Consider the following 12645-nt stretch of genomic DNA (forward strand, 5'->3'; position numbering starts at 1 on the left):
TTGAAAAAACATTTTCAAAACTCCAAGGATGGAAAATAAGTGATCTAACATTTTTTGAGCACATACTCATGTCACATTCAGTATCGTGTCTTATCTTCACCACAACACCATTTGGTAGTTGTCACAGCCCACCCCCTTTCACAGAGGAGGTAACTGAGGTTTCGAAAAATTCGTGCGTCACTCAAGGTCACAGAGCAGTTGACTGCAGGTCTGATAGAAGACTCTTCTCGGGGACAGCAGCAGTTTTCCAGGGGCTGCTGTAACCAAGCACCACAAACTTAGGGGCTTAAATAAAAGAAATTTACTCTCTCACAGTTCTAGAAGCTGGAAGCTCAAAATCAAGGTGTTGGCAGTGGGCCCACGCTCCCTCTGAAACCTGTAGGGCAGAATCCCTCCTTGCTTCCTTGAGCTACTGGCGTTTGCCAACCATCCTTGGAGTTCCTTGGCTTGTAGATACAGGACTCTGAACACTGCCCCTGCTGTCACATGTGCTTCTGTCTTGGTGTATCTTCTCCTCTTCCTATAAGGACTCCAGTCAAATGGGATTAGGACCTCATCTCACTTAGTTGTATCTGCAAAGACCCTATTTCCCAAAACGTCACATTCTGTAGCAGTGGGGATTAGGATTTCAGTATCTTTTGGGGGACACATTTCTACCCATAGTAGACTAAGGAAGCCTACACTTCTTTCTCTAACACATCCTGCCCACAGCACCACAACCCATTAATATCATGCCTGTGTCATGGCAGGTTTCATAGAACTTCCCACGACTGTGGAACTTCCCATGGCAACTCTCTTTACCTTCAGGCAAGACTAAATCCAAACTGGTCAAGGCATGTGAGCTCAGGTCCCGCTATCAAGGCTCTCTACCTTCTACACTGGCTCTCATCAGCTGTTGAGGGACTCTCTGAAATTATTTATTCTTCCAGTTCAGGTTCATTGGTAATGTTAAGAGCACTAGAAAAGTGTGGAGAAAAGATGGTTCACTCTCCCAAAGCCCCTGATTTAGGGTCAGACCGAATGCTCTGTGCAAAGAGGGGGAGGGAGGCACGGTACTACTTCACTATGTTCCTGGTATAACTCCTGGCCTTTGCAGTCCTCTTAGATCAGACACCAAAAGCAAATTGCTGATATGCTATTTCTTGACTGAATCAGTTTCTTTTCTTTTTCAATTTCCAGAGCTGTTTCCAAAAGCAGCAAGAATGTTGCTGAAACCAGTCATCAAAAGCTATCCTGTCGACTGGTAGTTTTCAGGCCAAGGCATTTGGCTCAGCAGATTGGGGGCGGGGGGGCGGAGAAGACAGAGCAAGGACCCTGCATGGGTGAGAACCGGCGTGCCCCATTTATTTCACATGAAGAGACACACCAGGATTTATGCCTCTCTAAGAATATCTACCCCAGAGCTCTCAAATTTGCTTTCCAATATGCTGCTGAGCATCATGCCATGTGGAGGTACATTTGGAACAAGTGAATAGCCTCCCAGGTTGTGTTCTTGCCTCAGTGTTGCAGAAGTTCAAGCCTGTAAAGGTGAACAGCCTCCCATCTGCCTCCACCTCTCCATCTCAGCAAGCTGACGAATGGCCCAAGGAAGACAGCTGGGACTGGGGAGTGTTCACGGGCCTCCCACCTGTGTTGAAATCATGCAAAATGTCAGAGGCCTCCAGTGAGTGTCAAGCTGTACCTTCCATGGCAAGCATCCTGATGGCCCTCCACAGCTGATGGCAGCAGGAAGCTGTACTTCCTATGGCCTTACATAGTACACAAGGCTGACAATGGCTGAGACAGGCGCGAAATGCCCTGTGTCATTTGGCCATGCCAGGTTCCTCCTATACTAATTTCTCCCACACCCACCTCCTCCAGCACCTCCTTCCTCCCCTACCTTTCTCTCATTTCCAAGTCCCCTGGACTGTGATTTAGTAACAACTTTGTTTTTAAAAAATGGATTAGGGGCGCCTGGTTGGCTCAGTCGGTTAAGCATCTGACTCTTGATTTCGGCTCAGGTTATGATATTCATGAGTTTGAGCCCTGCATTGAGCTCTGCACTATCAGGATTGGGATTCCCTCTCTCCCTCTCTCTGTCCCTTCCCAGCTTGCACGTGGTCTCTCTGTCCCTCTCAAAGTAAATTTTAAAAGTTAAAAAAAATTTTTTAATAAAAAAATGGATTAAAAATGATCGAACTACCTAAAGAGGTACTGTCCAATACAGTAGCCACCAGCCACATGTGACTATTTATGGTTCAATTAATTTAAATTAAATAAAGTTAAAAATGTAGCCACACAGCAAATGGTCAATGGCCACATGTGGGTAATGGCTTGATGATACTGCACAGTGCAGCTATAGAACATGTCCATTATTGTAGAGACTTCTGCTGGACAGCTCTGGTCTAAAGGATATAAAGAGCATCTCCTCTCTTTCTTCTGTCCCCAGTCCCCCTCCCTGAGGAGATCTTGCTGCCAGTCTCCTTTATATCCTTGTAGAGATTTTTTTTTTATATGCCTAAACAGTGTGTGTGGATGCAAACCTCTTTTGTTAAAACAAATGAGAAGAGACCCTAAACGCTGTTTTGCTCTATGCTTTCTTTACTTAATGACACTTGGACATCACAATGCACATGTACACATAGTGCTTCATTCTTTTAGTGGCCTCAGAGCAATCTACTGTCACCAGGACAACCGTCACCACCCTACCCTTCTAGCCACGCTCCTCTGTGTCCCCCTGTGTGGCCCTGCACCCTTCCTTCCCCAAAACACATTCATCCTATCCCACTCTCCACATCCTCAGACTCTTTTCCGACTCTTGCTCTCACCAGTTGGCCTAAGAAAAACCTGGTTGCTCCCTGAGGAAGCTGCCTCCCCCACCTTGGAAGCAGAGGCAGTGTGTTCTCTCTCATCCACATACTAGCAGCCTATGTGCCTCATGGTGAATTCCAAACCAGTCCTCCAGCTTTTTCCCCTCCATGCTCCCAGTCAGTCTCAGGCTAAACCAGCCAGGATGCCTCCTTGCCATTAGCCCCAACCACCTGGTCCCTCTCCTTTCCTGTCTGATGGAAACAACACCTGCTTCACCGCCTTCATCTCCTCCCCAACTCTGCAACCATTGCTTCAATCCCAGATGGAGCATCTGGCCAATACCTGGTGGAACGTACGTCCCTGACCTTTTGTTCTTGCCTGACATCAGCCACCCATTCCCAGCCTAAATTCACACCAGTAGGCAAACCGCCTGTGAAATGCTGGGTTTGAGCATCTCATTCTCAGATCAGTGCCCCACACCTAGGACTGTCTACCTAAGTAAGATTTCTCAACCATGAGGGCCATTTGTTAATCTTGCCATGGCCATTACATTTAGTGAAAGAAGCCAGTCACAAAACAAATAGCTTATGATTGTACTTATGTGAGGTACCTACAGTAATCAAATGCATAGAAACAAAGTAGAATTATGGCTGCAAAGCGCTGGGGGAGAGGAAAAAGGGAAGCTATTTAGTAAGTATGAAGTTTCAGCTTTGCATGATGAAGGAGCTCACAACCGTAAAATGAATATATTTAATACTACTAAACCATACACTTAAAATGTTTAAGATGGTAAATCCAGTGGTAGTGTTTTTTACCACAATAAAAAAGAGTGCAAAACAAAACGATTGAGGGCTACACCCTATGGTGATGCTAAAGGCATCCTCTCTTCCGCTGGGCATCAAGCACCCAGCCAGCACACACAGTATCAGGCAGCAAGGCTGACAAAGGTCCCACTGCTCCATTGTACTGGCAATTCCAATCTCAAGATTCTCTCTGAAGCTTAGAGTCAAAGTAGGACAAATTAGAGGAATTAACTAAGGACCAGTTGGGTATTTCCTCATTTATTATTCTCCAGCAACTGAAAACCAGTGGTTTTTCTAGCTATGCCTCTCATAATTCATTCATGCCCATTAATACGCAAACATCAGTTTCTCATCTGGCAGTGATTCCATGAATTTTTAATTTACATGGGATGAGGCAGAGATTAAAACTTTAAACTAAAGCCAACAATACAATGGATTGTGGGATATTGTTTTAATCCCTACATTTAAGAATCTCCAAATAAATTCACTGGCATCATTGCATGAACTATCATCTGGGAATTATCAAGGCAACTACTCGGAATTTTTGCCTTTGGGGTATCATGAGAGATATACATTTTTGTAATGGTACCTATTTTGCAATCACTGAAAACCAAAACACATTTCTTGTCATCAGTCTTTTCATCTTGGAAAACTCAAGGCCACCTGGCAAATGCTCAAAGAGATCCTGACTCTATGGAAAAGCTACAATAATTTGTAGATTTGTGACTAATACATAAGAAACTCATTTCAGCATAAAGGAAATCAGATTTAAAAGAGCAAATTAGAAGAGAGAAATTGAGTAACACTGAACTCAATTCCTTCTGGAATCGCAAATCAAATTCTGGATTATTATTTCTAAAGTAAGAAAAGACAGAGAGGGAAGAGCTTTCTCTTTTGAGGTCAAGGCCCAAAAGAATTATACTATAAGCCACATAAGTAATTAAAATTTTTTAAAAGCCACATTAGAAAAAAGAAACAGAAGCAAGTAAAATTAATTATAATAGTTTAATCCAATATATCCAAAATATTCTTTAAAAAAAAAAGATTTGAGGGCGCCTGCGTGGCTCAGTCAGGTGAGCATCCAACTTCGGCTCAGGCCATGCTCCCACAATTCATGAGTTCAAGGTCCGCATCCGGCTCTGTGCTGACAGGTCAGAACCTACAGCCTATTTCGGATTCTGTGTCTCCCTCCCTCTCTGCCCCTCCCCTGCTTGTGCTCTGTCTCTCTCAAAAATAAATAAACATCATTAAAAAAAATTTTTTTTTTAATTTTAACTTTTAAGTAACCTCTACACCCAACATGGAACCTGAACTCACACCCCCCCCCCACCCCAAGCTCAAGAGTTGAACGCTCTACCAACTAAGCCAGCCAGGAGCCCCATATCCACAATATTCTTATATCAACATATAATCAATATTTTTAAAGTTATGAATAAAATGTTTACTTTTTTTTTTTACTAAGTCTTTGGGATGTAGTGTGTATTTTATACTTGCAACACCTCTTAGTTCAGACCAGCTACACCTAAGTGCCAGAATAGCCACCAGCAGCTGTTGCACCAGACAGTACAACTATAGAACCAAAGAACATATCATCCTCGGAGAGAGACAGGACTAACTCTTAAAATGTCAGCATATTTCTAGATTGTTCTCACTGTATTCCTCAAATCATAGCCAGCAACCACTTGGGTTGTTGCATTGGCTGCTCCTTTGGCTGGACCACTGTTAATTCAACTTTGATCATTATAGTACCATAATTTGAAATTTCACAAAATCAATTTACTACAATTGTTCTCTTAAGTTTTTCAACCATAAGTTGACTCAAAAAAATCAACTTTATCCTGAACAATATCATCTGGGGCATCACACATTCGATACTTCATATTTGTTAAAAGAGCTAATGTACATTTAAATAAATATGTAACACTTAAAAGAAGTTTCTATGCTCTACCTAAAGCCAACAATGAAATAAAATGTGTTCTCATTTGTGAATCAGCTATAGCAGCTATAGCATCATCTTTCAGAAGCTTTCCATTTGGCATATGCAACCCCAGATATATTACTACCAGAGTCCCCTAGCACCTAACATTTGTATCTCAACATTCATACATTTAAGTATGACACAGCATCCTTATTAAGAGAACCTTCTGTCTGGGCACCACACAAATCACACTGTGGAAAACATTTACTCATTTGTATTAAACTGTCCAAAAGTACAGAGGTGGGGTAAATGACCAGTGGTGGCTCAGTCTCAGGGGAGCCCCCTTAATAATTACCTAATAATAAAGATGGCAGCTAAGGTTTCCTGAACTACACGCCAAACTTTTATATCTATATATCTATATCTATATCTATATCTATATCTATATCTATATCTATCTATATGTTATATAGATATATAGATATATACACAGACATTATATATACATACATATACACATACACACACATATACATACTGTTCTAATATATATAACATATATTACATTATATTACACATATATAATATATACAATATCTCTGTGAAGGAGTTATTGTTGTTTTTCTGCTTTTCTAGATGAGGAAACAAGGCATAGAACGGTTAGCCACTTCCTATGGTCACAGAGCTAGCAAGTGGTAAGCTAAGATTCAAAGCCAAGATATCTAACTCTGGAACCTGTGCTATCAGCCTGGAGATTTAAAATGGAATAAAGAGATGCAAGTTGGAAAAGATGTGTTTTATGGTCACAAACTCAAATTCCTCAAAGACAAAACCATCACCCACAGGATATAGAGACTGGGAGAAGCCACACCCTCTAATAGAGGAATGTAAGACCAGTAGGGTAATCTAGAACACCCTCAAGATATCTCCCATAAATTACAGTGGAAAAGTCATCTTACTTATAAAGAAAAAAAAAAGCATGAAAATTCCAGAGAACAAAGATTCCAAAAACACATAGAGAAAGAGGATGGAAGAATGGATGGATTGAAGCATAGGTAGATCGATGGCTAGATGGACAGAAGGACAGACAAATGAGCATACAAACATTCACTCCAGACTCAAGAGCAGAGGACAGGGAGAATTATAAAAAAGGATGTCCCATCTCTGTGACCATCCCAGAAGGTGCCTATCATACGGCTGATATCACAGCAGGCACGCTCAAAGTAAACTTGGGTCCTCATTCTCATCCCTGGAACCAAAGTTGCAAGGTGAGTTATGCTGACAGCCTAATTACGTGGCCTTCCTTTGCAAGGGTTCGGCAGCCTGGGACAAGATAAAAATCCACTTACATGTACTCCCTATGGGCAGAGTGTACAGCGGCAGCATTGCTGTAACGCCACAGGACAATCGCCGATGACAGGACGTCGAGGATGGCATCAAACTAGGAGAAGGAGACATGGCATTAGTGTTTTCCAGCGTGAAAAAGGCATGACGGTGAAGACACAAGACACAAAGGCTTGGAATCTGAGCCAGTGATCTCAGAGCAAAGAAGCTTCACATCATCGTGATATAGGCTACTCATCATCCTCATGTTGGGTCCTGGGAATATGGAGCTGAGGTCACCCGACATGCCGGCCTGGTGGCAGTGCCATGGCTTCTCCTCAGACCTCCCACTGCTCCCACGGACTGAGAAAGCACACTCTGTGGTGCAGTGGGCTCTGTTCCCTGGGCCCCAGCTTCTAGCGCTCTGGAGATACAGGGAGATATGGGGAGAGTTGTACTGTTCTGACCCATATCCCCCAGCAGAAAAATAATTGCAGCACTTTCCCCTACATCCCAAGTAAAAGATTCAGGATGAGGATTCTATGTTTCCGGCTCTCCATGCGATTGTTCTATATAAGGTTCAAGGGTGAGACTGAGAGTAAGGTTCAGGGTGAGATACCCCAAGGATTCTGGGAAATCTAACATTTCAGAATTGTATACAAAATTCAATGCTCTTGTTTGAATGAATGAGTGAACGTGTGAGGGACAGAGACAGAAGAAAGGGGATAAAAGGGAGGGGTGGGTGTGGGGGGGGGCATTTTTCTGGAGAGACTGTCCATACCTTTCAAAAGATTCTGAAAACAATCTACAACCTCCAAAACTTTAAGTTCTCACATCAAAGGGCAGAAGTGGGTTTGGGAACAGGAACACATGCCCTCAGGTACAGGAAACCCTAAAGCTACATAGGAGGATGTTGGAGCTCTCCAGATGAGTCACTGCACCACATCTCACTTTTCAGCTGGAAAACTCCAAGCACTAGCACTGTCTTGAAGGAATGTGGGGAAACTACACCCAAGCTTGCAACATGCCTAGCCTATAAAACATCTGAGACCTGTTTTCTCTGACCAATTCCCATCAGGAAACAGGTTCAGGACCCAGGTTACTCCTAATGGGGCTACAGACTGACTTGTCTAGTGCCAGCAGCCCCAATCATAACCCCAACACCTCTGCCTGTACCAGTAAATGCTTCACTCCAGTGTGTACCCACTTTCAAACCTACAACCTTGAGGGAGAAAAACAGGCTAAAACCATCCTCTCAACCAGGTGTGCAAAATGAGGTCCCCTCATCTGTTCTGGAGACGTGTAGAGTATCATTGTTGTTTCCTTCAAAATTGTAGTTGGGTTGTTTTGTTTTTTTTTTTATAGAAGCTATTTCCATAAAAGGTTTGTCACGCTAAGCTCTCTTCAGCTAACCACCCTCTGAACTGCCAGCCCAGAGTGAGATTTGTGGGCTCAGGAAAAACGTGCAAAACTTCATAAAAGTACATTTCAGGTTACTTACTGCAAACCCAAAAGCAGAGGCGCTGTACCTCATAACGGAGACAGCTAAAAAGAAAGAAAATATTATTCAGCATATTTTAAGACCTCATGGATATTTTCTCTCATTTATGAGTATATTAATATAGTTGATAGGGCCTTTTAAACATCAGTGGAAAAGTTCCAAGAGCATTAAGTTAAAAATTAACTGTACTTGTCAACCCTATGAACTGAAAAAAGTAAAGTGAAGGTGAAAAGATTGTGGACTCCACTGGCAACAGCAACCCTTCCCACTGCGTCCTCTAGCACCAAAGGGCTGGCTTCAGAATGAAAATGCCCAAGCACCTGTCAATCAAGTGGCTGCTGAGACTTTGAGACTTTAGCAATTGGGAACAGAGAGCTGGGAACCACATGAAACTGCCAAGGTAAAAGTGCCACCATCCACAATGTTCCCATCATCAGGTAATTAGTTGAGGTATCTACACACACATGCCACTGCTAACACAGTTCAGAGAAATCTCTTTCCCATCAGAGCTGAAAATCCAGTGTAGGCATCAAGAAAACAGTTTGGAAAAACCATAGCAAATGATCTTAAATAAGAGACATCTATAAATAAGAGATGTCTACAAGTTGTAATAAGGACACTTCTCCATGTTCAAAAATGTATCTACCTTTTTTGGGGGAAAGTTAACTGAGTGGTGTGTCTAATTCTGTGATCTGTTCTGTGCCCATGTCCAGCCTCAAAGACTGTTGTTCTCAGTTTGACTAAAGCCATATTATCAAGCATATGTCCACCCTCCAACAAAGAATAAAACCCTATCCAGTGGGTCAGCAAAGGTTTGAAGTAGATTGTCCTAGGCACAGGTATGAAAAACATTGACTCATGGAGTAAATGAGGCGTAGGTGTGGGGCATGGAGGTCCATACCCATTTGAGCCCCAACTCAGCTCACCACATGGCCCCATTCTCTGTCCTCCCCATAACATCCAGGAATGGGCCCTGGACAGCCATATTGTGCTTTGTGCCCCTGCCCCCAGCTTTTATGGGGTCATCTGACCCAATGTGAACCAAGCATACTTCATTTTCTGTGAATTAAGAATTGAGACCAAGAGAGAATCTAGATGGTTGATTAATGTTGTGAGAATTGAAACCTAAGAACACAGAAGTGGAGTTGGCCATCATTTGCTATAAACACCAAGGAGTGGAGAGACAAACATAGGGTAAATACAATTCTGAGGCAAGAGAACCACTGGCTTCTTCACATTTCCAAGCCCTTCCAGGGAGTCAGCTACACTCCAGCCCTCAGGCTGTGTAAGACCAATGCAATTCATTCAATTCCCAACCATCTCTGGCTCTTGCAATGAGCTGCGTCATTATCCCTGCGTTGTTCCTGGGCATAAGGAGAAGGGCAGAGCCAGCTGTGAGCAGTGATGGGGTGTAGCTTTTGTGGGCAACACAGCCGTGGTGATGCAAAGGGGCTCTGGCTCTTCCCAAAGAACTCAACTCACAGGTCACATTGACATGAGCAAATATAGCAGGAGATCCCTTGAGGAATTGCACTGAGCACCAAGATACACTAGAGGACGCTAAGCCTAACTTGCACCAAGTTCTCAGTAACTTGTTAAGCTTCATAAAATTTCACAGAAACAAGTATTGGGTTGTTGTTGTTTTGTTTTGTTTACTTTACAGCCTGTTTTTACAGTATCTTGGCTCTGTGCTTTTTGTGGATTACTTGTTCATCAGCAGTGGAAACCTTTTTAGCTCCTACTAACATCTTGCCCAGATGCTCAATATACACAGCAGATAAAGAAGAGCTCCCGCACTGTCCCCACCCATCACTGTCTGCCCTGGGCACCATGGAATGGAGGGCACAATGGATAAAGTACCACATTTGCCATCCCAGAAGACTGCCTGCTTTCCCAAGAGGTAAACTGTTACTGGTTACTGTAAAAAGCTTTAATCAGCTATTCAGTAAGACCACACATTTACACAGTGGATTACAGATTTCAAAGAGGTGTACACCCAGTTGATTATGTTGACAAACTCAAGGAACTTTACCTTAGAGACTCTGGAATCTCACAAAGGAGATGGCCATTGATGAGGGGTTTCCCTGATTCAGCTGGAGTCAGTGTCTATGATTTCAAACCTTCTCAGAATCATATGGAAAGTTCTGACTGGGTGAGTACCTCAAGCCTGCCCAGGGGATGAATAACTTAGAGCACAAGTGGAATATTAATATTATTCTATCCTCCGTGCACCAAGGAAAGTTTGACTAAGAGCTCCAGGTTAACCAGAGTCCTTCACAGAAGGGAAGGACTAACATGTATCATTTACTTATAAATTGGCTCCATCTGATCTCCCTGATAAGCTGCAAAGGGAGATAATGCTAAATTGTGTGGGGAATCTGGGGTACACTGAGGGGCCCTCCACAGGGCCTTGGCTCTGACAGTTCCCTTTGTGGGCAGTTCCCACTTGGAGAACAGCAGACCAGAGCCAAGATGACTGACCACCAAGGTAGGGATTACAAAGCAGGTGCCCCCGGAGCCACAATCATACTTGGCTGAGGGTAGCTGAAAGCCACCACAGGTCCAACAAAAGTCTAGCAATACCTTGAAGGCAGGTGCACATTCAACAGTGGATGACAGATAAGGACCCTTTCGACCTCAAAATTATGCTGCCAGCTGGCAAGAGGCACAGAGAGAAGGCAGTGGGGCTGCCGTGAAGCAGAGCTCTCTTACGAAGATTTCTCTGGGTCAAGGCAAGGGCCACAGAAGCTGCTGAGGCTGTCAGCTGGCAGTGCGGGGCCTGCATGACAAACACCACCGCTGCTCTGGAATGGAGTGCCCTACTGTCAGGAGCCTCTAAATTCATCCAGAGAGCATTGCTATCAGAACACCCTAGGGAAATTTTCCAGAACACTTCTGCTCCTCACATTTAGAACTTGTCTCCACTGCTCATAATTTAAACATGCACTCCGGGAGCCAGTGGCCGCCAACAGCCGACGAGGCATGCAATCACAGGCCACTGGAGCCTCATTCCCCAGGGAGCCGAGGCCTGCGTTTCCCCCTTCACGCCTGCTTCCCTTTCCCTGGAGAGAGCAGCAGTAGACCACCATCTGATTGGGCTGGCCTCGCACATCCAAACATTCATGCTTAGGATGTGACTGGACTCCCTTCATTTTCCGTGCCTTTTTTTTCTCCCCTATGAAGGCACAGAGTTCCTAAAATGTTCCTAAGTAAAATGAAGATCTGTAGTTTTGGGGCCTTCCCCACATCTATTCCCCATTGAGGTAAGAGCACCCTGAGTCTCCCCTGGGGAGAGCTATGTCCTTATCCTTAGCGTGTGTGGTTTGTGTTGAATGACATCATCAGCTCCACTCTCATATACCCTTGTCCCACAGCCAAAGGTAAAGATTCAAGAGGGGCACAATTCAATGTGAGCCAGCGAGAACCTGTCTGGAGTTTGTGCCAAAAATACTGGGAAGGGGATGTCTTTCCAATATGGGACTGTATAGTTGGCAGCATGAAAACAGGGGCTACAGGTAGCAATTTTGTCCTAAATGGGGAGAAGCTGACTTAGAATGAAGCCAACACAAAGGAAAGCAGATATGAAGGATATCAAATCCCTGATAACATGCACTGAACCTCTGGAATCAGCCCTAACTGAAGTCTACCCCTGTATTTTTCAAATATGTCAGCTGGTAATTTCCTTTAATTTGCTTGAGTCAGCTTGAGTTGAGTTTGTACCACTTGCAGCCATGAGTCTGAATACAATTTACCTTGTTCAGTAATCCCATGTCCAAGAATCTCTTTTAATGACTAAGAAATGGAAAAACACGTTATGGGGTGCCTGGGTGGTTCAGTCGGTTAAGCATCCGACTTCAGCTCAGGTCATGATCTCGTGGTTCACAAGTTCAAGCCCCACATTGGGCTCTGTACTGACAGTGGAGAGCCTGGAGCCTACTTCATATTCTGTGTCTCCCTCTCTCTTTGCCCCTCCCCAACTCGTGCACTCTCTTCCTCTCTCTCTCAAAAATAAAAACATATTTTAAAAAAAGATATGGAAAAACACTTTATACACAAAAGGCTCATCATAGGTTTATGTAATTTATAAGATCAAAACACTGGATGCAATTTAAAAGTCCAGTAACAGGGTGATGATTAAAGTACAGTCCATTAAAAAATTAAGCTACGTGTAAGGTATTTCAAAATGCTGACAAAAAGTACATTTAGTTAATGCTTCTATGAGCACATTAGTTAGAATAATGATATTGATAATAAACACATAGGTGGCATGATAGGTGTCATCAACACTGGGTGCCATGAAAAAGGATGGG

General features: G+C 43.5%; 1 protein-coding gene across 6 annotated transcripts in view; it reads right to left on the minus strand.

Annotated features, from left to right (window-relative positions):
- TMEM163 (transmembrane protein 163) overlaps nt 1-12645 on the minus strand; it is a 236469-nt gene that overhangs the window by 86303 nt on the left and 137521 nt on the right. For 4 of the 6 annotated variants that reach the window (XR_008295297.1, XM_027055913.2, XM_053214968.1 and 1 more), the window contains exons 3-4: nt 8336-8379; nt 6861-6952 (exon numbers count right to left, since the gene is read on the minus strand). Coding sequence is in view for 3 of the 6 variants with exons in the window: in XM_027055913.2 (XP_026911714.1) it covers nt 6861-6952; nt 8336-8379 (136 nt within the window). In the remaining 3 variants the exon portion in view is untranslated. Of the gene's footprint in view, nt 1-6860; nt 6953-8335; nt 8380-12645 lie in introns of those variants that run through there. The other 2 variants (XR_008295295.1, XR_008295296.1) reach the window with 1 other exon arrangement.

This window comes from Acinonyx jubatus, chromosome C1 (genome assembly GCF_027475565.1).
Source record: "Acinonyx jubatus isolate Ajub_Pintada_27869175 chromosome C1, VMU_Ajub_asm_v1.0, whole genome shotgun sequence".
Lineage (NCBI taxonomy): Eukaryota > Metazoa > Chordata > Mammalia > Carnivora > Felidae > Acinonyx > Acinonyx jubatus.